This window comes from Eucyclogobius newberryi, unplaced genomic scaffold (genome assembly GCF_026437365.1).
Source record: "Eucyclogobius newberryi isolate DKJ021-1_F unplaced genomic scaffold, fEucNew1.0.hap1 SCAF_13, whole genome shotgun sequence".
In the NCBI taxonomy this organism is placed as follows: domain Eukaryota; kingdom Metazoa; phylum Chordata; class Actinopteri; order Gobiiformes; family Gobiidae; genus Eucyclogobius; species Eucyclogobius newberryi.
The window spans coordinates 11,089,544-11,116,636 of NW_027315757.1; the positions used below are offsets into that span (position 1 = coordinate 11,089,544).

The 27,093-nt window shown below is 40.6% G+C and overlaps 5 protein-coding genes across 6 annotated transcripts in view; 2 read left to right on the forward strand and 3 right to left on the reverse strand.

Annotated features, from left to right (window-relative positions):
- Window positions 1-1,951: 1,951 nt before the first annotated feature.
- On the reverse strand, window positions 1,952-7,492 carry tufm (Tu translation elongation factor, mitochondrial). Its single transcript, XM_072442590.1, has 10 exons — window positions 7,419-7,492; window positions 6,970-7,016; window positions 6,740-6,878; window positions 6,456-6,622; window positions 5,215-5,484; window positions 4,429-4,561; window positions 4,170-4,274; window positions 3,390-3,541; window positions 3,183-3,302; window positions 1,952-2,181 (listed from the first exon to the last, which is right to left on the reverse strand). The coding sequence occupies exons 1-10, from the start codon at window positions 7,453-7,455 to the stop codon at window positions 2,011-2,013; spliced, it is 1,341 nt and encodes a 446-aa protein (XP_072298691.1). The 5' UTR covers window positions 7,456-7,492; the 3' UTR covers window positions 1,952-2,010.
- Window positions 7,493-8,157: 665 nt separating this feature from the next.
- hspbp1 (HSPA (heat shock 70kDa) binding protein, cytoplasmic cochaperone 1) lies at window positions 8,158-12,725 on the forward strand. 2 transcript variants are annotated; one of them, XM_072442591.1, is made up of 8 exons: window positions 8,158-8,313; window positions 8,457-8,599; window positions 9,164-9,359; window positions 9,477-9,701; window positions 10,368-10,523; window positions 10,648-10,744; window positions 10,831-10,942; window positions 11,667-12,725. In XM_072442591.1, exons 2-8 carry the CDS (start codon window positions 8,465-8,467, stop codon window positions 11,745-11,747), a joined length of 1,002 nt encoding a protein of 333 aa, XP_072298692.1. In that variant the 5' UTR covers window positions 8,158-8,313; window positions 8,457-8,464; the 3' UTR covers window positions 11,748-12,725. The 2 variants fall into 2 exon arrangements, with proteins under 2 accessions (XP_072298692.1, XP_072298694.1); XM_072442593.1 differs by having other exon boundaries at window positions 8,463-8,599.
- tmem86b (transmembrane protein 86B) lies at window positions 12,584-15,953 on the reverse strand. The gene is made up of 3 exons (XM_072442594.1): window positions 15,861-15,953; window positions 14,451-14,697; window positions 12,584-13,276 (listed from the first exon to the last, which is right to left on the reverse strand). The coding sequence occupies exons 1-3, from the start codon at window positions 15,909-15,911 to the stop codon at window positions 12,828-12,830; spliced, it is 747 nt and encodes a 248-aa protein (XP_072298695.1). The 5' UTR covers window positions 15,912-15,953; the 3' UTR covers window positions 12,584-12,827.
- A 729-nt stretch (window positions 15,954-16,682) lies between these two features.
- aspdh (aspartate dehydrogenase domain containing) lies at window positions 16,683-22,816 on the forward strand. The gene is made up of 7 exons (XM_072442603.1): window positions 16,683-16,790; window positions 18,066-18,210; window positions 18,594-18,678; window positions 18,755-18,904; window positions 21,320-21,543; window positions 22,547-22,686; window positions 22,767-22,816. The coding sequence occupies exons 1-7, from the start codon at window positions 16,736-16,738 to the stop codon at window positions 22,802-22,804; spliced, it is 837 nt and encodes a 278-aa protein (XP_072298704.1). The 5' UTR covers window positions 16,683-16,735; the 3' UTR covers window positions 22,805-22,816.
- An 83-nt stretch (window positions 22,817-22,899) lies between these two features.
- Window positions 22,900-27,093, reverse strand: part of gys1 (glycogen synthase 1 (muscle)) — a 13,318-nt gene continuing 9,124 nt past the window's right edge. Inside the window, exons 12-16 of the mRNA XM_072442602.1 lie at window positions 26,855-26,981; window positions 26,673-26,768; window positions 25,636-25,799; window positions 24,994-25,071; window positions 22,900-24,455 (exon numbers count right to left, since the gene is read on the reverse strand). Of these exons, the coding sequence (XP_072298703.1) occupies window positions 24,000-24,455; window positions 24,994-25,071; window positions 25,636-25,799; window positions 26,673-26,768; window positions 26,855-26,981 (921 nt within the window). The 3' untranslated portion in view covers window positions 22,900-23,999. The remainder of the gene's footprint in view (window positions 24,456-24,993; window positions 25,072-25,635; window positions 25,800-26,672; window positions 26,769-26,854; window positions 26,982-27,093) is intronic.

Sequence of the window (27,093 nt, forward strand, 5' to 3'; positions counted from 1 at the left end):
GAGGGGGCTATGGTTAGTACGATACTAGTGTTTACTACATGTTCACGTACTTGTGGGGGCATCGTGGTCCAGCTGAGCACATCACTCAGAGCTTCTGGATGCTCTAGCTTCAGCTCTTGCACATGTACAGTATTGGATTACAGCAACAGGCTGATTGGATTTCCCCCGGACGCCTCGCACTCAAATACCTACAGCAAACAGTAAGTGGGCAGCCCCTGAGGAACTAAGATGTGAAGATACTATCAAATTATATTTATATATATATATATATATATATATGTTATATATATATGTTATATGAGGGTGGACCCTCATATAACGTTAACAGTTAATGATAATAAAAGCAGGTCATTTGTGCATTGGAAATTTACATTTAAGAGGAAAAATTGGGTACATTTTTGAGTTATAAATGTATCATATCTCACGGAAGCCTCTTCCGTTTAAGGCTTTAAGCAATTCCTTTGTGCTGCTTAAAACAACAAGACAGTGTTAAGGCAATAGTGATCATCTTGGCTGTATTGGCACATTAGGGCAAGACTTCATATTATATACTTCAAATATATATATATATATATATATATATATATATATATATAAGTATATATATATATAAGACTTTTCTAGCATATATATAGAATATATATATATATGACTTTTCTAGCACTAGACTTGGTTAAAATAAGTGTTACTCCATTTTGAGCCAAGTCAATGTTGATTTGTCTTTTCATTTAATTTAACTAAATCTCATTTTCACAAGGCCTATTTGATGTTCACAAAAAGTGCCGTCTCTAGTGCGTTTTAAAAATAATACAATCCTATTTACAGTGCTTGAACAGGTAATGGAGCTGGCTCGAGAAGCCAGTTTCAAGATGACATCTGATTTTATCGCAGAAAACGTAATTTCCGCTTCCCTCAAGAAGTCCATTTGTTTCCATTTGTCTTGTATTCCGGACCTCACAATTAATATGAATTAGCTCAACAGCAGCGCGTCTGACACCCTCTGGTGGCAGGACTCTCAAAAGGATGAAAAATTAGATGCTAATCGACACTAAAACTAATAATAAAATAAATAAAAATGCATAAATTCAACTAAATTTTACCAAGACCTATTGTCTGAAAAAAATAATTTTGTATTACGATTGTGCAATCGAGTGTATTCATTGTGACAACACTTCATGCATCTTACTTAAAATAGAAACCAAATCCATTGTTATTATTAAATACATTTTATTACACAAATGACCAAAGTTGATGTGGTATTTTGACAGAAGGACTATACATGATGCTTAATTTTTCGTAGCATGAAGACAAAGCATGTAGAATTCTTGCAGTGAATGCATTTGTACAGTATATCATCGTTATGCTGCTTTCAAACGCATGTCAGACAATTTGTGTAGTAGTTTACTCCTGTGGACGAGCTTGTTCACGAGATGCTGCGTTTAAGAGTCTGTGACGTCCCTCGATTCCATCAACGACAATGTCACTTCTCATAACAGTTCTGGCCAATCACGATAAATGAAAGCTGGAACCATATTTTTGGGGCTCAATATATATCATGTGGAAACCTTTCATTTGATGGCAATATAAAAATAAAAAGGCTGAATAATTAATTAATATACACAACATATAAATGAAACAAACTTACTACTTTTAAAAAATTCAACCGCTCAGGAATTTTACATGGTTCACTTGAAATTGGGGTTACTGTGATTTTTGGGGTACTGACACTGAAATAGTCATCTTCTGTAATAATATATATCGCACGCCAAAATGTTTTACTGTGACAGGCCTAAAAAAGAAACCATACTGTCTATAAACAGCCTCATAATCATTTCGAGAGCTTATTGGGAACTCGTACGTACAAATAACCGACAGCAGTTGAAAGCAGCACAACATCCAGAACCAGAAACGGGCAGTTCTCGCTCATGCTGTACATCCCCTCCGAGCCCCCCACCCCCCCACCCCCCCCGCCAGTGTGTATTCCCAGCCCCTCCCCTCAAGAGCGGCGTTTCAGCCCCAGTTGGCTTCGTCGTCGTCGCTCACCGGGAGGATGTCCGTGACCAGGCCTGTGCCGATGGTCTTGTTCCCGTCTCTCAGGGTGAAGCGCTGGCCTTTCTCCAGCACCATGGGCTGGCGCAGCGTGAGGATCAGCGGCGTGTCCTCCCCGGGCATCACCATTTCCTAAAAGCACAAAAAGTGTTGATACAGTGAGTGACTGTGCGGCTTTGTGACGTTTTGGCTTGGAAGTTGGAAATATATTGAAAAAAAATGTTTTTTCTGATGATATGCTACATTTGAATATAGAGTAGATATTTTACAGTATAAAAACAAATTCTGATAAATAAACCACAACGAATGCGTTTAAAGACATTTAAACATTTCTGTTGGATTGACATAATATCGTCTGACTATTGTTACCGGAATATACATTTTTGTCAATATTGCCCAGCCCTAGTTTGGCTAAAAGTTTGGCTAAGCAAACAAATGTGAATTGCTATTAGTTAATATAAAGTATAATATAGAGTAAAATTCCGGTTTTATTTTATGGCTGCACAACAAATATTATTATTAGTGTATTTTAAAGCGCTTTTCCAACTTCAAGGTACTCTAAGCACTTAAATTAATTATATCAAGTCAAGAGAACATTGCAATTTTACTTTACAGAAAATGTAAATGTAAAACTCATGTCAGACAAAGTGGTGGGGAAAAAAACAAGTTGTTGCAAGCATTGTAAAAGCTACAGAAAAATGTGGGTAACATTATTTGGATCACATACCAAATGCTACCAAACCTGTAGACAAGCGTTTGCACATGGAATAAGTAGATTTAAAAAGAAAGAAAAAAGAAAGACTGGAATTGAACAGTATTTAAAATACAAAATACATAATTAAGAATGTTTTGTATGATATTTTTGCATGAATATCAATAAAACATATAATACATATAAATATAATATATCAGTAAATATTTATTACAAATTAGCCAATACTGTGGTCCCTAAACTGAAATGTTACCAAAAGTTGATTTGGCAGAGTCTGAATTCAAAGCCATCTGATCACAAGTACTAAGAATTGACTTGTTAATAAATAAGCTTTTTCTCACATCATTTGGACCTCACAGGGGCTGAAGTAGGAAAACACTTCGTAGTATCATGAGACATAAAACAAGAGTAGCACACTCACCTTCTCGCCGGGCAGAGTGACTCGACAGGCCATATCCCAGGTCAGAGAGAACATAACAGGCATAAAGTTGGATACAAATGGCTTATGTCGACCGCCCTCTTCTTTACTCAAAATGTACACCTGTGAAAACGTAGTTGCATAGTTTAACACCGCTCCATGTACTGTCGAACGCTTGTTTTCCAGGATTTATCCGATGCGCTTTCAGACCTTGGCCTGTACTTTCCGGTGCGGCTGCATGGAGCCGGGTTTGCACATGACCATGCCCCTCCTCACGTCCTCCCTCTTCAGGCCTCGCACCAGAGCGCCCAGGTTATCGCCCGCCTCGGCCCTATCCAGAGATTTGTGGAACATTTCAATACCTGAGTACAGAAGAACAGCAATGTCATAAGTATTAAACGATATTCATTTTTAACATAATGACTTTGTATGTTAAGTATTCTGTCCTTTAACGTGTTTATCATTGGTTAAGAAGAACCTGGATTAAAAGCAGAAAACCCTCTCACAAAAGGGGAAAACGTGTAAACTGCACGCAGAAAACCCCCAAGTTGCCTTCTCCTTTATAATTTTCTAAAATAAAGCTGTTTTTTTTAAATTATTGACTTGTATCATTATGTGTGCAGCTTTACAGCCACTTTGTCCTGTGGTGATTTTTGTCTACTTGTATATGTAAAAAATAAGAGCAACCAACAAACAAAACATTCTGGTACATAACCGTAAACCTTTATCCACCTCTATTATCCAAGCACATCAGAATACTTTTTGTCACAGACATGCATGCTTATTATAGAAAATATAAAAAACAAAGTTAAGGAACTAAATTTAAACTTCAGTATCACAGTAAGAATAAAATACAATACATTCGTCTTATCGTCAGGTGGTAAAGACTGAATAATTTAAATGTATTTATAAGATTGTAGTACTTTCACAACATAATTCCATGTTTACATTACTATTCAGTGTTTGGAGAGTGATTTTATGTTTAGTTACCTGTAACCACAGACTTGAAGGCTCTGTTGTGGCCGATAAACTCGCACTCATCTCCCTTCTTTATAACTCCTTTCTCCATCGTGCCTGATACTACTGTCCCCCTTCCTGAAAGACATCAGGATTAACAACACATTTCAACACAATGTACTCAAACTTTAAACAAATAAAAAATATTTGCTATTGTAGTTTGTCATATTATCACAATGACACTTGAACACTCGAATAAGACATACAAAGGGCACATTTAGACTGAAAATACCTGGAATAGAGTAGACTCCTTCAACGGGCAGAAGGAAGGGCTCATCAAGCTTTCTTTTAGGGAGCGGCACATAGGAGTCCACAACCTCCAAGAGCTGCATTATTGCCTTTACACCCAGCTCAGGCTGCTTGTTCTGAGGAACCAAAGTCATATTATTGCTAATGTTATACAAGAATATTAATAGTAATGCATTTGATTTATACAAAGCCTTTCAAGACACCAAAGTGCTTTACATTACATCATTCATTCACTCCAAACTGGTATAAGCTACTACTGTTACCACAGCTCATCTGCCCTGGAGCAGATTGACAGAAGTGCGCTGCCAATCTATGCCATGGGACCCTCAGACCACCACCAACACTCACTCAGACGCCACATTCATACAATACGGGGCAAGTTGGGTGGAGTGCCAAAAGACATAATGATAGTATTCTCAGTGGTCTCCCATCAAACTACTGACCAGGCCCAACACTGCCTAGATCTGAAAGTGCAGGCGCGGCCCCTTTGGCAAGAAAATATATGCAACTACTACTGTAAGTTTTTTTTGAACTAGATGACACCTTAGCCTATAGTATTTCTAAATCTTAAAATTATTTTGTGTATTGTGAATCTATGAAGTAATCTTAAGAATCTCTGTTTTTCTAATCCACTAAGAATGAATGTCTGGCTCCCTCTGCTGGTAACAACGAGGACTGACGTGTTGGGATTACCAGCATCGCTATATTTATCACAAAATTTAGAATGCATCTTTAATATATTTTTCCACACGTTTTCCAGTAAAATTACCTCCAGGGCACAGAGGGCTGATCCAATCACAACAGGCGTACTGTCTCCATCATATCCGAACTCCGTGAGCAGCTCTCGGATCTCGATCTCCACCAGCTCCACCATCTCCTTGTCCTCCACAGCGTCGGCTTTGTTTATGAACACCACCACATGCTCCACGCCGATCTGCCGGGCGAGCAGGAGGTGCTCACGGGTCTGCGGCATCTGACCGTCGGTAGCCGCCACCACCAGAATACAGCCGTCCATCTGAGCTGTGCCCGTGATCATGTTCTGGAAAAGTATAGGAGTCAGTCATGTCAGTACACTCAACTCTACGTTCAAGCAGAGGTGGATGGAGCAGTAGCCAGAACATTTACTCAAGGGTAAAGTTAAACCTGAACTTTGATTCTAAACTGATCTCCAACCTCCCACGTCTTTCATCAAACGTACTGTCGCCACACAAATAACTCCCACCTCACAACCAATAACCTGTTGAATGCTCCAGTCTGATTACCGCTCCATCAGAACAACATACAACTGACTATTACCCAGCTCTGTTGTTAAGATGTATAGAAGAGAAAACAAACAGTACCTTCTGAGAAATTGGAGAATAAAGGGCACTCCATATTTTACATTTAATTTAAATTATATTTGAAAAATTGGTGAAGTTTGTACAAAATGTGACGAATATAACGTTGAGCCGGTGGTGAACAGTAAATTGTTTGATGAAGCACCTAATTACTGGTTTTGACTACTGGTACTACTACTGGTTATTACTGGTATCAATATCAATATATCTATTATTTTAGGAATAAGGGCTATGCTAAAATATTGTAATATAAATATACTGTGATACTAAATTTGGTGACACAGTATCAATATCGTGGGCTGCTGTACCGATACAACGGCGAGAGAATTTTCTTGGTATGTTTTACTAAATTATTTTGTGACAATGCTACAATTTTGTTGCTTGTTTAGAGCAAGAAAATGTTTCTATGCAAAACATGTGACATACTTAGGTGTTTGATGGAATGGATGTATTTCACAGTAAGTTTGAGCAGGTCTTGGTTAACAAAGAAATACTGTCATATGATAGAATCTTATGTGCAATAATACGCATTGCAAAAACGTGATATTATGAGCCATGTATCGTGTATCGAATCGTGAGCGACCCTGCTATTCCCTGCCCTGATAGGAAATACCATAACATTGACAAAATTACTCCCTTTCTTGAAAAAGGGTGTAAAACAAAACCAAAGTACCTTGACATAATCAGCATGGCCGGGGCAGTCTGTGTGGGCATAATGTCTGTTGGCTGTTGTATATTCTACATGAGATGCATTGATGGTGATTCCTCTGGCTTTCTCCTCTGGGGCATTATCAATGTCCTCATACTTTTTATAGTTGGCGCCACCTGCATCAGACAGAACTGAAAAACAGAAGAGACACATAAATATGTAATTATATATCATTTAATGGCACGAGGAGAAATAGTGAGCCTCATGTCCATCTTGTTTAAAGAAGGCCCCACTAGAGTGTACAGTACCTTTTGTAATAGCTGCAGTCAGGGTGGTCTTCCCGTGATCAACGTGTCCAATAGTTCCAATGTTAACATGAGGCTTGTCTCGAGTGTAAGTTTTCTTGGCTTCAGCAGCAAATGTTCGCCGGCTCAAAGGCACAGCACACTAAAAGCAACACAAAAGGAGTCATTATATTTAATTAGAGACTAAATAAAGTAGTACAATTTAAGAAATGTATTAAAAAATATATACCAACCAATTTATAAGTACTGAGCAGAAGAGTTGGCGAAGTAAGCTGAAGTGCTAAACAGAGAGGAGCTGTCAGATGGTTGTCAAACACCAGTTACATGCGCAAGAGCTTTTAGTACATCGTGTTGAATTCAAGGGGTCATGTCAGGTTTGCAGTTACATATTACAGCAAAATGTATACGTTTTGACAGTTTTACCAGTACTGCACTGTGTTTGTCTGACACAATATGAAGGAGTTCCCAAGTAAAAGTTCATGTTTTATTCAGTACAGTCTCATCCAGCTAAAACGGTGGTAACGTGACCTTGCTCACAGACGAACGCATCATTTATTTCATTTCCAACTTTATACAAATACATATAAATAACACTTCTCGTGAACCATTAGAACACAAACAAATGGTAACTTGTCATAAATACACATTATATTTCACAAATCATTAGATTTCATCGTTTTACCGGAGAAACATGCACGCAGTCCCACAAGTGCCGCCATCTTGGATGGTTAGAAAAGCCAAAGACAAAAAGCAAGACAAGATAGTGAAGTATCAAATACCCAAGCGCAGTGCTATTATTTTTTATTTATATCAGCAAAGACTGAGATTAAATACCTAATGTCTCACTAATTACAACGCTACACTTGGCTGGCTATGGCAAATATATGATAATGTGTGATATGCAGATAGGAATTTCCCCGCCTAAAGCCCAAAGTCACTGGGAGTAGGCTCCAGTCACCCTTGACCCTAACGGGAAAAAGTGTTCGAAAATGAATTTATGAATGAATGAATGAATGAATAAATGTATTTGGTATTCGGTAAAGGTATGTTCAGAACAATGTATGTGAGTTCATTCTGCTTAATATTTTGTTTGTTTTCTAATAGAATAAATAAACTCAACAATTGACAATTGTTTGTTTATTTTATAAAATCCAAACTTCCATGGGCCACACTAACAATCTCGTTTTTACTAGCACTCTCTGGTCCAGAGCGAGTTGTCATTTCCTTTACCGTAACTGTAGTTACAATAGAACCTTGATATTTTACCTTTATATATGATTAGCTTTCCAGAAAACGATGAATGAAAACACGAATTCGAAACACTGATTTGAAAACATCTAGATCATGATTATGAGTCAAAACCTCCACTGCGTTTGATTTTGAAATGTATGTGTGATCATTTGTTCCAGGAATTACGGTAAAGTATGGCAGCTTCCTTAGCAGCGACTCATGCACTTTTTCTAGACGGTTCCAGCGTGTTCAAGTGTAGTATTTACGGGGTGTGTTTTCCTGTTATAAAGCCAAACGCGACCCAGTGACAACTTCAGACTTTTACATTTGTACAGAACTCTCTAAAGGTAAGTTACGGCTTCAATATTTTCTGTTAGACATGCCTATTTCTTGAGTGACACACTTCTGTTTGCTGCTTTGTTATGTTATTTCCCTCTCTACTGTGCTGATAGTTTCCAATGTTTATGCGGTATTCATGTTGTTTTATTAGAGAAAGACATGGCTGAAGAAAGACAGGGCAGAAGGTATCCACGCAACCTTCAAGGAGTGCTGCAGCTGGCCGTAGAAGCTGGATCTGCGGCGGAGGGACAGTCACAGGAGTCCACCACCACTACGGAGCCCATGTCGGAGGAGGTCAGTTGTAATCACACGTTTATTAGGCACACATTCTGATTTAAAGTGCTTGATTTTGGTGGGATAATACATGTGGTAAATATACATCAGTCAAGTTGCAGTTTGTGAAGAAAAGTTGAAAATGACAGGAAGTAGCTTCAAAACAGAATCCCTCTGTCTATGTCATCAATACGCGACATTCCAACAAATATAAGGTCACAATTCACACTCAACGTATACACTTTTCTGACCGTTTAAACAATAATTTAACAAAACAAAGGCCTTATCGGGTATTACTTGACAAATCATAACTATTGTGTAATTTGTAGGGATTTCTGACCTTGTTTGCAGTATGGTTGCTAGGTAACAGTTATGGAATGACCTCTGTCTCATGTGCTGCTCCTGTCGAACCAGGAAGTACAATTATAAACACCAAAATAGTCAAACCGGTGGAAAATGGACACAATTTGTAGTAAAATTTCAAATATAATCATGTTCACAACATTTTAGTGACAAACCTGCCATGAACACTTTTAAGCCATGATGTGGATTTTAGTGATCAAAACAGTATTACGTATGTTTCAGAGGAAGAGGTGGCTGAGAGAAGCGCTGTCCGACATCTGCAAAGGCCAAATGGACGAGGTGGAGCAGATGAAACGATGCCTGGAAGTTTTACGCACAGAAGAACCAAACAATCAGGGGAGGGAGGATGAGGATGACGGGCGGGAAACTGCTTTTGAAACACTGACAGAGCTGTGTGAAAATCTGGACAATGCAAGAGGTAGGTATTTAAAAAAGTAATCAGTCAATATTAGATCTCAAAATGTTGGCTGACAGTAGCTTCGTTGGTGTTTGTCCACTGAAAGCTACAGCTAAAGTCTTCTGTCTATCTTCTCAGACTTGATGACTCTCGGCGGCCTGGAGTTGTGCGTCTCTCGGTTCCTGGGTCATGAGCAGGGCGGGCTGCGGTGGCGAGCGGCTGAACTGATTGCCTCGTGCGCACAGAACATGCCCCAGGTGCAGATTTACCTCCTGGACATCGGGACACTGCCCAAACTGTTGGAGATGGCCGACTCTGACCCACACCCCACTGTCCGCGTCAAAGCCCTCTACGCCGTCTCATGTGAGTGGACCCCAAAGGGATTATTTTCAAGTTCTAGAATTGGTTGGTGGGAGGGGGGGAGGAGTCCATGATCATCTCCACTGTCTTCTGGGCGTTGAACTCAAGGTCATTACCGCTGCACCAGGACACCAGCCGGTCCACCTCCCACCTGTAGACAGACTCATCTACGTCCGAGATGAGCCCGATGAGGGTGGTGTCGTCCACAAACTTGAGTCATGGCTGGAGGTGCAGCAGTTTGTGTACAGTGAGAAGAGCAGAGGAGAAAGTACACAGCCCTGTGGTACTCCTGTGCTGATAGTCCGAGTGTCTGAGACTTTCTTCCCAACACTGCTTCCGATCCATCAGGAAGTCAGTGCTCCCCCTGCAGGTGGAGTCGGGCACATAGAGCTGGGAGAGCTTGTCCTGGAGCAGAGCAGGGAGGATGGTGTTGAATGCAGAGCTGAAGTCCACAAACAGGATCCTGGCATAGGTTCCTGGGGAGTCCAGATGCTGCAAGATGAAGCAGAGTGCCAGGTTGATGGCTTCGTCCACAGAGCTGTTGGCTCTGTAGGCGAACTGCAGGGGGGTGTTCAATTTCTTATTTGGGAGAATGCCGACATCACAACAACTTGCGCATTGTTTCTTTCTTCTCTTCTCTAACATTTACCCCTTTCTAACCTTGTGTAGGTTTAGTCCGAGAGCAGGACGCAGGACTCGAGGCGTTTTTGTCTCTGGACGGCTTCTCCGTGCTGATGAGAGGCATGCAGTCCGAAAACGAGAAACTTGGCATCAAAGCGGCATTCCTCCTCCTTAACCTGCTCACGTCACACCCAGGACAGAGAGGTACAAGAATTACACTACTTTCTTTTCTTTTTGAACATACATTTCCAATATTTATGTATGGATGTAACAGTTTTGGCAACATGTAAAGTCTTATGATCTATAATCTGATATATTTTCTCTACAGCGGCCGTTGTCTCCATGGGAATGGTTCAACAGCTGGTGTCTGTTCTGCAAACGCCACATTCACCTTTTCATGAACATGTGCTGGGCGCACTTTGCCTGTAAGTAGTAGTTTCATCTGTTATTAGCTTTATTTTAAAACATGGCTAATCTAATGTGCATTGATTGTGATTTCCTGTGTTTTCAGTCTTGTAGAGGACTGTCCACAGGGGCTCAAAGACTGTCGGGAGCCGGCTCTAGGCCTGGACCAGTTACTAAAGCAGAGGTCCAAAGAGCTGCAGGGGCAAGAGGAGTGGGAGGTAAAGCTAACATAATATGCTAGATTTACTTTTTTTATAGGATTTAATGTTTTTCCTCCTCATTATTAGCTTCCTTATCAAAGGTGTATAAGTCATTCATACTTTTGAGTCATCCTGCATTTGAGCCTTGAGTGCTCAGAAACTACTTTAATAAATAAAAGGCTACAAATCAGGCACAGATGCAGTACAAAAAAGTTACGTAATCCATCCATCCATTTTCTACCGCTTGTTCCCTTTCGGGGTCGCGGATGACTGGAGCCTATCCCAGTGACTTCGGGCCTTAGGCGGTAATCATTTAATAAAAATAAGAAGCCATCAATTAATCTGCTACGATTAAATATATGCTGTATGTTCATGGTTTTCAGGCATAAAGATTCCTTCCTGATATGAAAGATTTGGCAACGAAGGACCGTTGACATAGCAATGGCACATTTCAAATTACAAAAAAATATATTTTGAATGGGGAAAGGTCCTCACAAAGTCCTTCAAAACAGGAAGGAATAGGACTTTTGTCCATTCCAAAGATTTTGCCCAGTCAATTAACCTGTTTCTATTGAAGTTGTTTTAGATCAACGTTGCATAAAAAGTTGGAAAATATATGTATACTTACTATGTTTTTTTCCTGGTATTTAGTAATCCCTTCTTTTAAAACACAAAAGTAAAGGGTGAAAAAAATCTGCTATTGCTGTATAATGTGTGTAAATTGTGTGTCTTGTTGTTACAGGAGGAGTTGGATTTCTGCGAGCGCTTAAAGACAGCGTGTTTTACTGGACAGCCGTCTGAAGACAATGGGATGGACCGCTGACCCAACATTTCAGCTAAACTCTCTTTCAAACTTGTAAATACCTCCAATGTAAAAAAAAAAAAAAAAAGAGAAGGAAAAAAAAGACTATTTTTAGGGGTGGACTATATTGATAAAAAATGTATATCTCTACTTTATTTTATTTTTCAGTCAGACAATTGTTTCATGCCAACAGTCGTCACATCAAGTATAGAATTAAATTGCATCAGGTCCGTGTTTCCTTTTTTTGTATTTTCCTTTTTTATGTCCAAAATTGGTTCTCTAATGTTGCCTGAAAGAGGTCTATTTTAGCCTACTAATGTCATACTTTTGAACGGCTTTTCCAGAATTTTTCACAGACTTTTAAGAGGCAAAGACCTTCATCAAAATCACATCAAAATCACATCAAAATCACACACACACACACACACACACACACATTATGGTAGAGCTGTATGCTAATCCTTTATTAGCATTTCCTTTCCGTTTACATTAGCGACATGGACCAAGATGGCTGCAGGCGGTGCATAAGTCACATGTCTGGCATGAACCGATAGACAATCCAACAAGTGTTAAAACGTGTCTTTAAACATATTTTTTGTTTAATTGTCGGATAAATGTAAAGTGTCTCTCAAATGAATGAAAGAAGTGCAGAAATATCACCTTATTTGAAAGGTTACTGCATTTTACTAACATTTTTTACCATAAATGATATGGTTGATTTTCAAAATTTGCATATCTTCAAAATAACATTCACAATATGATCTAAAATTCAATATATATTGCCCACCTCTAACTCCATTTCAGTTATGGTTTTCACAAATGTTGAGACATAACACTTTTTATTTTTCTCTTCTCAATTGTGTTGTTTTTTTAGTTCATTTAAAACATTTGTGTAAATATTGCAGCATTTATATTATGTTGTACATATTTATTTATTGTAAAAATGATAAATAAAAACACATCCTCCTCAATGTTGAGATTAAAATATTTTGACAAATCTGGAACGAAAAGGAGTTTTTGTTTTTTATTGATTTTAAAATGATCAAAAACTCCACTATATTTTAAACACAAGGTATTAAAAAAAATACATTAAAAATATTTCTAAGCCCTTTTCCATTTTGAAAAGTCTTCTTTGCCCTCCACCGCCTTCACGTCCCCGACTGCGATCAGTAGCTGTGACAAATAATACGTCACCATAACTACAACGGTTCCATGTTCTATCACAGTCACCTTAAAAACCTGCACGGCCAGCGATATATCGGACACCATGAAGACCAGACTGCCCAGTACCGTGGTCAGCCTGCGCGTCCGGATGGCCAGGCTCCCCATCAGCGTGATCAGCACGACGTAAATCCCTACTGCTGGCACCATTAGGTCTGGGTTAGGGGCCTTTTGGAGGTACGGGTACAAGTGGAAGTAAAAGCCTCCTCCGGTCACCAACAAGATGGGATAAAAGAGGCGGGGCCACGATGAGGAGGAGTCGTTGCTGTAGCGCGAGGAGAGGAAGGTCAGGGAGTAGAGCAGGTGGGCCACGGCAAACGCAGCCATGCCTGGAACACAAAAAGAAATGACAAGACTGTGGAGAGACATCAGGCGCACAGGTTTGTAAATAGAACCGAGAACTAAACCTGTACAATCCCCAGTCCCTACCAAGTCAGAGGAACCTCCCAGTCCCCCAAATCCACTTTATTTCTATGGCACATTTTTATAAACACAACAGTTTGCTGCTCAGGCACAATACATCAGAAAACATGCTCAATTTGATCTTACTACCTCCTTATTCTCTAATTTAATTGTATTATTATTTTGTTTCTCTCTGGTTCTGCCCGGTTTTGTTCTTGTTGTTTTATGTTCTAAAAAAATTCATTTCAGCACAGTCATGTAATTTCATAGTTATGGGGCCTTATGTTAAAAAGTCTGATCTTCATTAAAATTATTTCATTTTTTGGCCTATTGGCTTTATTAGACAGCACAACTCTAGCATGAAATGGGGATGAGAGAGAAGGGAGGACATGCAGTAAACCCATCGGAGCCTCACGGCGCTTTGTCTGCACATGGAGCCCGGCATGTGTGCTGCTGCTTTAACCACTCGACCACCGGGCAGAGAAAAAGATACTTCTGACCATTCAGACATGATCCTTTTGACACTAAATTAATAAATTAAAGGTAAATTTGGTATCAGTGCATTAGTCTGAAGTCCGACTAACAAAATTCAACCCAATATTATAATAAAATAAAATAAAATAATTTTATGTCTGAATTATGAGAGAAATAAAATCTGGTCAGAAATTACTCCATGTGTGTAGTATTATAGAGCAGATTTAGAAATTAATAGCTCCAGAGCATTTTGAGGTTCAAAAATGAAAGTATTTTTTTCAAACTAAATGAATTGGCAAAAAAAACATTAAAACCCATATGTATGATTTGACAAATAATAATACTTAATAAATAACACTTTTATTTTGTTAAATGAATGTTTGAACTGAGAAAATGTTGTATGGATTGTTGCTTATTGATAACATAGATGACTTGAACTTGGCTCTACTTCCTGTAATTTTCAACTTTTATTTGTCAAATTTTCTTCACCAACTGACACATGACTGATGTAAAACTATGATCAATATTTTAACACAAGTTATATCCCACAAAATAATATTAGAGAAAATATGAGACCCTTTCATATAAGCACTTTGAGTTACATGAATGTAAAATGAAGCTTCTCACCGTGTATGAACATCTGATCAGGGAATACAAGGCAGAAGTCCCCCACGGCGGAGAACAGCAGTCCCCCGGCCACACCCAGAATGCTCAGGGGTCCATTCCAGCTCAGGACCACCACAGCCAATAGGAGCGCGGGAGCCGATTTGACCCCTGCCGCCACAGTGGACCCGACCGACTCTGGGGTCCACAGGTAGAAGTACGCAGAGGTGGCCACGAAGAACGGGACAAGGTGCATGAACAGAGCACAAGACTGAAACAAAGCAAAAAGATCCAGAAGAATAAGAAGGTAAGAAATTAACCTGGTGCCGAAGGTGCGGATGGAGGTCCCGTTGGGACCCAACGAAGGCCCCTGTCCAGGTCCCAAAGTGTCAGCAGAGGAGGCGGGAACGATGCTGCGCTGCGCCCCTGAATCCACCAGGAAACGTCTTCCTGACATGCCGTCCTCAACGAAAAGCAGCTTGTCTGATGCGCCGATGCACGAAGCTGTTAGTGTGCACGGGCTCTCGTTTCCCTGCTGCTGAAAGGAGCACGGCGGAATGCACGCCGGGCTTTCACTCCAAAACGCCGATGATAGAAGCACAGCGGGCGCTCCCTCCGCTGACGCTCCGTGACCGCCGCGACGTCCACAGCCCCCGGGTCCATCGGCTCACCTGGCAGCAGCGCGTGCACGGCGGAGTAGTGACGGGACGCCAGCCAGAGTTTATCTGCTTCTTCCGCCAAACCCCGGTAATCCTCACTGTTCATGAGCTCCGAGGAGGCCAGGGCGGGGCGCACGGGAGGCGGGAGCTGGCGCAGGAACAGGTGGGTGAATAGAAAAGATGCATCACCGGGTCCCAGCAAGGCCAACATGTTCTCCATGAGTTCTGAAGGTTTACTGTCACCTAAACCTGACATCGACAGCAGGCGATCGGCTCGCTCCATGTCAGACAGCTGTACAAACGTAGTAACTGCGTCTTCAGCGCCTCATACTTGTTGCCATGCGGCGGGGCACGGAGCAGTCCCATCAGCCTGCGAGTAGTGGCAGAATCAGAACACCGAAACAACGTGAAAATACTTCGTCTCGTCGGCAGTGATGCCTCGTAACTGGAACTGCGCCTCGACATGATGGAACCAGGGCTCTGGGTCGTGTTGCCAAAACTCCGGGAGCTTAATAGTAGCCGCAAAAATAGCTGTCGCAGACGGGACAGCGGCCGCGGAAGAGCTCCCAACTGACATCATTCCAACGTCAGGGTCACCAATGTAGAAGTTCAAATAATCAGACCAAAAGTACGTTTGTGTCTCTTCTTTATTTGCTTCCATCAAAATCACCCTTTCACAATAAGACACCTTTTGTGTGTGAGACATAATAATACATACATACATAATGCAGGTTCGCCATAATATTGTAATTTTTATTTTGTTGGTTTGTCTTACCATGTTTCTCCTCTGTCGGCGGTCGTAAGCGTCAGTCTCCAGGATATCCATCTTGTTAGCTTAATCAGTTAACTTATTTAGTTTCTTTTGCTCTCATTAAATCTAAATTTGTGCTCTGTTCCCTATAGCGTCTTCACTCGATCTCAAACGCTTGTATGCGTCAGACGCGTTCAACGCACTTTGGACCATTCATTCTGATAATACTGATCAATGTTCTCTCTCTTTGAAGATTTCAGCTATTTGTTCCTCACCTTTGGCCTCGGTTGAAAATAAGTAGGTGATATAAAAAAATACAATGGCAAGTTTTGAGGCTGAGAAAGTTGCGTTTTTAATGAAAATATTCTCTCACTCATTAAGTAAACTTGCATTTTTTGTGTAGTTTATTTTTTTTATTTTTTAGAAAGGTCCATCATCTATGTGCAAATATGTTTATGATTTGTGTGCTGCTACATTTTCACTTTGCCCTTATCTGCGAACATAAAGGTTAATTAATAAATACATTAAATAAATAAATTGAATGTACATTATGTTGTCTCCATGGAAAAGTTTTGCCTTTGCCTGAAATGTTTCACAGTGTAACATTAAACGCACTTATCTTGCATAGTGTATCTTCTAGAATAGTCGGATTTGCTCAAACTAGAAGATACTGTCTCATGGTATGGCTAAATATACTTTATGTTGTGTTTGAATCATACTTCACAGAGTCACATTGAAGTAGCTCTAACAATGATTGACTTGAGCCAAACTTTGAACTCTGCTTAGCTTCCGTATGTATTCGGGGGAAACACAGGGGTTGTCCCAATAACATGGTGAGATATAAGTATTATCCAAAAAGCTATGTAAAATACTATTACTGTGATTTCTCTTTTCAGACTATGGCCAGCAGCGCTCCTCTGCTCCGGATTGGAGTGGTGGGATATGGACACCTCGGTACGTAAGCAGCAGCCATATAAACATACAATACTGCGGTAAGAATAGTTATCTTCACATGAGCAGTTTTACCAAGGATTTGTACTTTTAATGCCACACAGTACATTTACTTATCATTCATTTGAGGAAATTGAAATTCAGTTTAGACAGTGCCAGTGTCATTATAGCTTGGGACTATCATGCAACTGCACGGGTTCACGGTGGCAGAGTGGTTAGAGCTCTCGCCTCCCAATAAGATCGTGGGTTTGATTCCCAGGCCAGTCCAACATCACATGATCTCTCTAGTCTGCATGTCCTCCCCGTCCCTGTCCATGTCCTCTCTACGGGTTCTCCTGTTTCCTCCCACCGTCCAATTGTGTTAGGTCAATTGGCAACTCTAAATTGCCCCTATTGAATGAATGTGAGAGTGAGTGTGTGTCTGTGTCTCTGTGTTGACCCTGCGATGAGCCGGCCCCTGTCCAGGCTGTACCCCGCCTAAGGCCCAAAGTCACTGGGATAGGCTCGTCACCCGCGACCCCTAACGGGAACAAGCGGTACAAAATTAATTATTGCCCAAATAAAAATACCATGGAAAACATACATTCTCATTATGAGCAGACTCTCCTCTCCACAGATCTGACCTGTAACTTGACCTGGTGCCATCCACAGCTTGTCTCCAATTAAAGGTGGAATGGACGATTTTTTTCAGCATATTTCCTCGTGGCGTGGATAAATCATTTGTCCTGCCACGTATCAATCATAAAACGCACCTCCCGCTCACCTGCAGCCGCGTCAGGCTCGTCCCCACGTTTCCGCGTGCCTAAGCGCATGGATCTATCATAATATAGTTCCCTCAGTGTACGGGGCAAAATGAAGACAGAGAAAGACAGTTCGAGCTGACGCAGAAGTGGACAGAAATCTACGGGAGACGAGAGATGCGATGCGCTCCGTTGCGCTAATAAACAAACGCACATGTGTATCAGTCCGCACGGGGAGTGCGCATGCGCACTTCCGCCTGCGTTCTCAAAGCACCGAAAAATCGTCCATTGTGCCTTTAAGTTGAATGAGATATTTGTGATACGTAGCTGGCAGACCCTCCACCAGGGAAGTTCCACAGTGCATCTTTAACCAAATAGATTAGAACCTTTGCATGAACAGAACTTTTCCTGCAGATTGGATTGAAAATACCATGTTTTGTACCGTAAGACAAACTTTATTGATCCACAAGGGAAATGTATCACTTTTAAATTACTTCTACTTTATACTTTTGTAATAACATTAGTGATGGTGACACAGGGCAGTTCTTGGTGGAGAAGATTCTGTCAGAAGGACCAGGAGTCGGGCTGGAGCTGGCTTTTGTCTGGAACAGAAATCCAGACAAGCTCAAAGACATGTTCTCCAAGCAATTCATACTTGAGGACTTGTCATCTTTTGCAGAGAGGTACAGTACAAATATAATGTAGTAAACCACATAACTATGGCTGGTTGTTTGTTTATTTGGCAGTCGAAACATAATTTGTGTACATTTTATATTGTCTTCAAAATTGTTAGCTTTAGAATATTTATTTAGATTATTTTATTATTAATATTTTGACAATAATTATTTGACTAATACTTTTAATTGTATTTATTATATAATTTTTCCCAATATTTTGCCCTACTGTGAGACCTTTCAGTTGGTACACATTTCCCCCCTCAAACCTGAAGGTTGTCCGTTCAATCCCCATCACTGGTCTTTTTGTCAATCTGCCCTGATGAGTAAATTAAGAATACATTTCAAATCCAAAACATGATTTCCTTTGTAACAGTTGTATTTGTTTACAGACGGTGCGATGTAATTGTAGAGGTTTGCCATCCTCACATTGTCAAAGAGTTTGGAGTCCGCTTCTTGGCCAAGTCACATTTCATGGTCAGACAGCATCCTTTTCTTGTCACGTGCTTTAGTATTTCAACGTAGGAATTGAAGTTGTGATCATCTTCTTCAGGTGGGCTCTCCCTCTGCCCTCTCTGACCCGGCGCTGAACCATGACCTCCGACAGGCAGCTCAGCAGAACGACAGGACGGTGTATGTGCCCAGCGGTGCGCTGTGGGGAGGCCAGGACATCCAGAGGCTCAGCGACAGCGGCACCTTGAAGGTAACACTACATATCGCATGAGTATTAACGTTTAATGGTACTTTTACTGTTATCTTATGTTAACATTTTAATCTTATTTATGTCCTTTGTTTGTGAATGTGGTTGTTTTAAAAGTTTTCTGTGCTAAAAGCTCAAACTGCAAATGGCAAATAAATTATAAACGATATATAAACTATTGGCAGAAATGGGTCAGAACATTGATTGTAAAGTGAAACATTATGTACAACAAAATTAATTTTTAAAAAAAGAATCTTAATGAAAATGATCTGATTTAACAAATACATAAAATAAACAATTTATATTTTATAAAATAATGACATTATTATGACATTATTTACAATCAAACCAACAAATCAAAACGTAAAATAAACAATTATATTTTTAATTAAAATCATAAAAATACTGTCATTTTGCCAACAACAAAAGCAGTGGAAGCTCACTTACCCAAATGTTGACAGTTGTTTATTTGAGCCAGACACTCCATCCAGCTCGCCTCTGGTGTTTTCATTTGGAAATACAACCCCGGTCAGGCCCGGTGTGGCCTGAGTGTTGTGAGGTTGATCGATTCGCTAAATGTCCTCCCTGCTCTCCACCCCATTTATCCCCCCAAAAATAATACAAATACATTTGACCATTTTAGTGAGCTGAAGAGGATTAAAGTGAGGAAGGCAGCAGGACCTGACGGCATCAGCCCCAGGCTTCTTAAGTCCTGCGCAGATGAACTGTGTGGAGTTATGGAGCATGTCTTCAACATGAGCCTGAAGCTGAGGGTGGTACCACAGGTCTGGAAGACCTCCTGTCTGGTACCTGTGCCCAAGACACCGCGCCCCAAAGACCTCAACAGCTTCAGGCCAGTGGCTCTCACGTCCCACCTGATGAAGACACTGGAGCGGCTGGTCCTGGACCACCTCCGCTCCACCGTGAGCCCAGCCATGGACCCGCTGCAGTTTGCATATCGGTCTGGCATCGGAGTGGAGGACGCCGCCATCTCCCTGCTGAACCGCTCTCTCTCTCACCTGGAAAAGCCTGGCAGCTCTGTGAGGATCCTGTTCTTTGATCTTTCCAGCGCCTTCAACACCATCCAGCCGCTGCTCCTGAGGGACAAGCTGGAGACGGCTGGTGTGGAGTATGACCTGGCAGAGTGGATCCTGGACTACCTCACAGACCGACCCCAGTTTGTGAGAGCCCGGAACTGTGTGTCTGACACTCGGACCTGCAGTGTGGGGGCGCCCCAGGGACCTTTCTCTTCACCCTCTACACTGCAGACTTCAGACATGACACAGACAGCTGTGTCCTGCAGAAGTTCTCTGACGACTCTGCCATCATCGGACTCATCACGGACGACGATGATGCGGAGTACAGGGGACTGGCGCAGGACTTTGAGGACTGGTGTCAGCGGAACCACCTCCTCATCAACGCGGGGAAGACCAAGGAGATGGTGGTGGACTTCCGCAGACGCCACCCCACTGCCCCCTCACCAGTGGACATCCAGGGACGGGACAATGAGAGAGTGGACTCATATAAGTACCTGGGTGTTCATCTGAACCACAAACTGGACTGGACTCATAACACAGACGCACTGTACAGGAAGAGCCAGAGTCGGCTCTACCTCCTGAGGAGACTCAGGTCTTTTGGAGTGACAGGGCCACTCCTGAAGACTTTCTACGACTCTGTGGTGGCATCAGCTCCTGTAGGTGTGGCCTGCTGGAGCAGCAGCATCACAGAGAGGGAGAGGAGGAAGCTGGACAAAGTCATCAAGAAGTCCAGCTCCGTCCTGGGCTGTGCTCTGGACTCGGTGCAGGAGGTGGGGGACAGAAGGGTCCTGGCTAGATTCACATCTATGCTGGACCATGAGTGTCGCCCCCTGCAGGACACTCTGTCCACTCTGGAGAGCAGCTTCAGTGAGAGACTGATCCACCCTCGCTGTGGGATGGAGAGGTTTCGTAGGTCTTTCCTTCTGCTGCTGTGAGACTTTATAACAAACACTGTTAGTCCTGAACACTCGCAATACTGACCTAACCATGTGCAATTCCGTCATATGTGCAATTACTGTGCAATCCATGTGCCGTCGTGACACATATTCATGGGCAATTACTGTCGTGACACATGCAACGGTATTTATGTATTTATTTATTTGTCTATGGGAGTTTTTGTTTATAGGAGATCTTCTACTGAAAGTGTTTTTCAGACTTCCTATAAGTGATCTGTTCTTCTGTATCTGCCTCTGTATTTTCCTGCGTTGCACCAATGAAATTTCCCCATGTGGGACAATAAAGGATTATCTTATCTTATCTTTATATTATTCATTTTCCAGGATGACATGAATGCAAAAATGCTTAATTTCAAGAGTTTACCCTTTATTTTTGTGTGAAAAGCCAACTCTGATTAAATGTTATTATTCTTGTTTATTTATAGGGCTTGTTCATCCGAATGTCCAAACACCCGTCCTGTTTCCGGCTGACCAAAGACGTCCTCTCTGATTGGTCGGAGGGTGAGGGGAGGCGGGTCCTGTTCAGTGGTTCAGTGGCAGAGTTATGTCCACTTGCCCCCAACAATGTGAACACGATGGCAGCAGCGGCAGTGGCTGCAGGAGCTCTGGGCTTCGACCGAGTACAAGGAGAAATCGTCTCAGACACAGAGTGAGTTTTACTGTGGCTGCAACAGGGGACCTAATGTTTGGCCCAGAGACATTTAAGACCCCTTTTCCATTACATTTAAAAAAAAATTGATTATAATGTTTATTCAATAGATTTTGGGGTCTGTGTATTACTTTTTTTAATTGACCTAGGACAAATTAAAGTAAGACTATATAACTTTTCTGGTGAGGAATGCTGTTGTTTTTGCTTTGTCTGGAATATTCCACATTATGGCATTACACACATCTATCGTGCATTTACCCAATTACAGGAATTGTTTTTTTCTAAGAAAGAAACAAAAAAAAACTCATTGTGTGCGTCAGACTCGCTTCTCCACATATCTGACCTGTACCCTGGCTTAGTGGCGCTATGGTAGTCCATACATTCAGGTAGATCAGTTTAATGCCATACTGTGGAACATTCAAAGCAAAGCGGTAACATTCAACAAGCTTTTCCACTAGAAAAGCTACAGCAACAAAAAGATACAACTATGTGAATAATGTCCAATGGTGATGGACGTGGCCTTTGGCAGAATAAATTCAAAAATCCAAAATGCATTTGCGTTTCAGCATGGGATTTTATACAGAAAATATATTTCGATATATTTTTTGTCAATATGGACCTCCATAATACGGTTTGAATTTTTACCATTAAAATCTTATTATATGCAACATTGAGGAATTTTTCAATTTTTATTTAAAAAAAAAAAAAAAAAAAAAAAAAATTGTTAATCTCTTTGGCAATGGTTCTAATTTCTCATCACTCTTGAACCCATGGATAAGGCATAAAAAACAATATGCCCACTTGTCGCCGCCTGTGGGCTTATTACCTGTTCACTGTAGTACATTTAAAATAACAGGATTTCAAACCTTTGGGGGTAATGCTCTAAATAAATGTATAGACATTTTTAATACACATTTTTTATCTGTGTGCCATATGTTTTCTTTGGGCACTAAACACTGCTTTCCCCCTAAAATGTGATTATTTACTCTCCCAATTTTCACAGTTTGAGCGACTTTCACGTGGTGGAGGTAGAAGTCACGGGGCCTGACGGCTTCACAGTGCACACAGTGAGAAGGAATCCGGCCAAACTCGGAGCTGTGACCGGAAGTGCCACATACAAGTCCTTTTGGAACAGTTTAATCGGTACGCACTAAAACTTTGTGTATTTTCTTTTAGAAGGACACAAATGCTTTTAAAAGTAATCCATGTATGTTTCCTTACAGTTTGTAAAGGTCACGGGGGTCGCGTTTACCTGTGCTGAGGTCAACTCCCACCCTACAAAAAAGGACTGAACTTGCACATTTACCTGTATTACTGTTACAAAATGTTCAATTCTCAATAAAAGCGACAACAAAATCCATTTATCAAACACTATTTATTTTAAGTTAATCAAGATCAAGTTGGTAACAAATGCTAAAACCTTTAGAGCTGCGAGTGCTGCCACATTCAGTCTTGTCACTCCTTAAACTACAAGATGTTTTTCCTAGACATTCAATTAACAATCTGTACGTTTTAAGATCACAAATGCCTATTTTGCGAATAAATGTGACAAGAAAACCGGCAAATCCAGGCTCGCTTTCTATTATCCAACTTTCAGACTGATGACAAGAGTGCAAATTTGTTCAAGTCTTGAAAATATAAAGTTGCACAAACACACACACAAAACTCAAAGTGTCACGACGTCTTTTATAAATTATTGTCGAATACGTTTAGGGACACGCGCTACAGCAGCATGATTCTTTGTTTTCCCTCTCAGCAAAAGTAAAAATACATGTAGGAAGTTCTTTTGTGGCTGGAGTGACTTTGAAATGGAGCTGGGTATGGTTACAATACAGCAAGGACAAACGTGATAAAGGACTGATTCCTCTTGTACCTGTTCTCTATGGTCTCTTCATTGTCTGAAATTAAGCTCTTCCCCAACAAGAAAATTCAAATACTGGTAAAATCAGCAATTCAAAAAGGGAAATGCATACAATTACTAAGGCCCATATGACCATTATCAGGTACGCCTAACCAACTACAAATATCTAAACGACAAACAGTCTTTCAATGTTTTCGACCAACTTGCTGAACCCAAGGCACATTCATAACGTTGCTTAGAAGATATTTGCATTTTAAAGCTCAACAATGGCAGCTATATATATACACATCTATACATATACATATACATATACATATATATATATAAATTGCGATTCAAATAAATAACTGCTTGAAATATCTCTACAATCTACATTTATACGCATTTCTCTTTTAAATAAAAATTCCATGATATCATAATTTTAGATGCACTCAGTGACTGATTGTTCCCTGTTAAGTCATAGTACTGATAACTGAGAAATCCTATATATTTGAGAACTTTTGATTAAGGTTTGTAAGGTTTGCACAGTTTAGGAAGACTAACTACAACGCTTTTTGCAACCAGCCAATACTAGCGTTTGACTCATCATTAGCCTCTAGTTTTCCCCCTTATCACTTTCCTTATCACTTCCCTTATCACTTCCACTTCCTTTATCAATTCCCTTATCAATTACTTGATCGCTGCCTCGATCGCTTAATCGATCGCTGCCTCGATCACTTCCTCTATCGCTGCTCACTTCACTTCCTCTATCGCTGCTCACTTCACTTCCTCTATCGCTGCTCACTTCACTTCCTCTATCGCTGCTCACTTCGCCTTTATCGTTCACGTAACTGTCGTCGTTGGCCGCTTGTGCGATTAAAAGCTTGTTCTTGAGCGGGTAGTTTAAGGGCTGTCGGATGTTTATGCGATCCTTCTCCGCCTCCAGGTCTTCGTCGTAGCGCTCGTCGTCGTCGTCATTGTCCTCCGCCTCGCTGTGGTGGGGCGAGGAGTGGCGGGACAGGCTGGGGGACGGGGGCACAGAGGCCGGCCGTGGGTAACGGAATCCGGAAGTCTGGTGCAAGGAGAAGTTAGTGTGGCGTAAATGCAAGCATAAAAGTGAACATTTTGACAGTTTTTGTACATATGTTGGAAATATAGTGATTTTGCATTAACAAAAGTCTCTCTGTATTATTGACTTGAACTTTATAATAAGGAATTGTGAATATTTGGAAGCCATTTCAAGCTACACTTCAAAATAATATAAACCTTAATGTTAAGTGCTCTTTTATTTGGCTGAATTACCATTCTTTGTTTATTCATGTTGTCACAGAAATCAAACTTTCTGAATCAAAGATGGATTAAGAATTTCAATGTTGTTTTTCTTCGTGGCAGTAATTGCTATTACATATAATTGTGATATAGAATGGTAAGGTACAGGGATTCACAAATCCATAATTTTGTAGCCGAGCCATGTTTAATCAGAAATATATTTTAAATCAAAACTTATATGGGCATTTCAAGAGAATAACTTTATGTTCTACAATACTCTGAGCCAGGTCAGAATCATTATGTTGTGCATGTTCAATTCCTATAAATGAACCCGCACTTACCGATGGCTCGTGACTTTCATAAATGAAGTTGTCAGGGTAGGCTTTGGCCAGCGCCATGTGACGAGCCGATACATAATACTGAAAGACAAACAGATTAAATCAGTAACTGAGATTGTAATAAAGCTCAATTCAAAGCTTCCCTTACATTATTTTTTTTATTAAACAGTAGTACAAAAATAAAACAATAGTGAAGCTTCTAAATTAACAAAAGGGAAAGCCAGTTCTACTTGGTCACACAACAGTTTCTAAAACGGTTTTCAATTCATACGTTTTACTATAATGCAATATTCAGAAGTGAAAGACCAGCTCACAGCACAGCTCAGCTCACTTTCTTGGTAATGTTCACGGTTTATGTTGATTCATGTTGTTTAACGTTTGAAATGATCATTGCCCTCGTTTAAATGGGCTTTAGAAATAAAGTTTGACTTGACTTGGTTGTGCTGGTTTTCAAAGACAGAACAGTAGCAATGATGGCTGCAGAACAGTTTAATAACCAGCAAGACAAACTGTAAAATACTGACTAATTAAAACCTTTAACTGTAACATATCAACAACTTCTCATACAAAGAGAAGGCTTGTGCAACCATAGAAAATTGCCTTTGTATAAGTTTGAACGACGTGATGGTGGATGGGCCCTCTTACCCGTCCCAGGTATCTCCAGTCCAGCAGGTCGCTCAGGCGCTCCGTGCGGTTCCTCTGGATGATCCTCTGGCGGCGGCTCTGCTTACAGAACTGGAAGAGGAAGGCCGTGAGCTGGTTACACGACTCGTCCACCCCTCGGAAGCGCCGGTCCAGGATGTAAATACCTGTGCAGGAGAAAAAGACACAGTCATTTTACATTTTTTGTTGTTCTAATCGAATATTGTAACGTCAATGTCATTTCATTAATGGTGTGGCCCACTGTAAGAATAACAGCAGCATTGCTTCTTCTAAATGTGGATCCAATAAATTAATCAAATTCAATAAAATGTTAATAAAGCCTTTCAAAAAGGGAATGAGACTTGGCACACTCTGGCTTTTTTAAATGACTTGGGAATCCTTTTATTTTATATAAATAATTCAATATAACGGGGTTTCCTATAGCCTTTTCAATGAGAATGCTTAGATTTTGTCTTTTGTTACAGCAACATTTGAGATTGCAGCGTTTTGAGAATGGTTTCGAGTCAATAAAATGACATGCAATCAAAAGATTAAAAGGACAAGGAAAGTATTATCCTTTTTTCAGGTACTTAGAACTGAACTATAAATTAAGTCGATTTTTGTTCATTGTAAATCATCTAAAACTGCTTCATAGCAGAAACAGGTCCATCGACTTCCTCTTCAAAACTGCAGAACTGATAACACTTCATAGTGATATTTCACTGTAACAAGCAGCACATTGTCATTTACATGTTCTTATTTTTGAAAAGTATAATTTTCAAAATAATCAGGAAGTGGGAGAGGATAAAGGATAGGGGAGAGCAGGAATTTGAGCTCTCGAACCGCAGTAGGATTAGTCAGGATTACTCAAACATACAAAATAGAACTTTGAGTAAACTAATGAACAAACACCGTTGTAACAAGGTTTAAAAACTCATTAAAGCCAATTTTGCATATTGCAATTCTTTTATAACTCCTTTTAAGTGTACATTTAACACAATATGCCTAAAATAGTAGATGATGCAGGTAGAGTAACATACCATATGCTGAGGGATCTGCAATGTGTTCCTCCATGAAACAACCAAACCCAGAGAGGTTTGTGGACACTGATGGGATTCCCATGACGGTGCACTCCGCTGAAAGTGGAATGTGTTAAAAAAAGAAGAAGAGTGAAACCATCTGAAAATAGATACAATTAATTTCAAAAATTCCAAATTCATGCCTGGTGTGTAGCCCCACGGCTCGTAGTAAGAAGGAAAGACCCCGAGGTGGCAGCCTCTCACAAAATCCTCATAATCCATGGGAAGTAGTGGGGAAGTAGATGACAGGAACTCTGGGTGGAAAATGATCTAGAAAAAAAAGGGCAGTTGTTAAAACATAACAGGATTAAAACAAAGCAACAATAAAGAGATTACAGTAAATGATGTTTATTGTATCTACCTGCGTTGCACCAATGAAATT

What these genes read in the sequence shown, in the direction of transcription:
- hspbp1 (XM_072442591.1), top strand. Translation starts at nt 8,465, where the DNA reads ATGGCTGAAGAAAGACAGGGCAGAAGGTATCCACGCAACCTTCAAGGA. An exon ending in AAATCTGGACAATGCAAGAG is followed by an intron (nt 9,360 to 9,476) that starts GTAGGTATTTAA and finishes CTATCTTCTCAG; the next exon opens with ACTTGATGACTCTCGGCGGC. An exon ending in AGGGGCAAGAGGAGTGGGAG is followed by an intron (nt 10,943 to 11,666) that starts GTAAAGCTAACA and finishes TTGTTGTTACAG; the next exon opens with GAGGAGTTGGATTTCTGCGA.
- tmem86b (XM_072442594.1), bottom strand. Translation starts at nt 15,911, where the DNA reads ATGGATATCCTGGAGACTGACGCTTACGACCGCCGACAGAGGAGAAAC. An exon ending in GCCGACAGAGGAGAAACATG is followed by an intron (nt 14,698 to 15,860) that starts GTAAGACAAACC and finishes GCTTTGTTTCAG; the next exon opens with TCTTGTGCTCTGTTCATGCA. An exon ending in TGATCAGATGTTCATACACG is followed by an intron (nt 13,277 to 14,450) that starts GTGAGAAGCTTC and finishes TTTGTGTTCCAG; the next exon opens with GCATGGCTGCGTTTGCCGTG.
- tufm (XM_072442590.1), bottom strand. Translation starts at nt 7,455, where the DNA reads ATGGCGGCACTTGTGGGACTGCGTGCATGTTTCTCCG. An exon ending in CAGCCCTCTGTGCCCTGGAG is followed by an intron (nt 4,562 to 5,214) that starts GTAATTTTACTG and finishes TTGGTTCCTCAG; the next exon opens with AACAAGCAGCCTGAGCTGGG. An exon ending in ACCGGAAAGTACAGGCCAAG is followed by an intron (nt 3,303 to 3,389) that starts GTCTGAAAGCGC and finishes ACGTTTTCACAG; the next exon opens with GTGTACATTTTGAGTAAAGA.
- aspdh (XM_072442603.1), top strand. Translation starts at nt 16,736, where the DNA reads ATGGCCAGCAGCGCTCCTCTGCTCCGGATTGGAGTGGTGGGATATGGA. An exon ending in GCGACAGCGGCACCTTGAAG is followed by an intron (nt 18,905 to 21,319) that starts GTAACACTACAT and finishes GTTTATTTATAG; the next exon opens with GGCTTGTTCATCCGAATGTC. An exon ending in CTTTTGGAACAGTTTAATCG is followed by an intron (nt 22,687 to 22,766) that starts GTACGCACTAAA and finishes GTTTCCTTACAG; the next exon opens with TTTGTAAAGGTCACGGGGGT.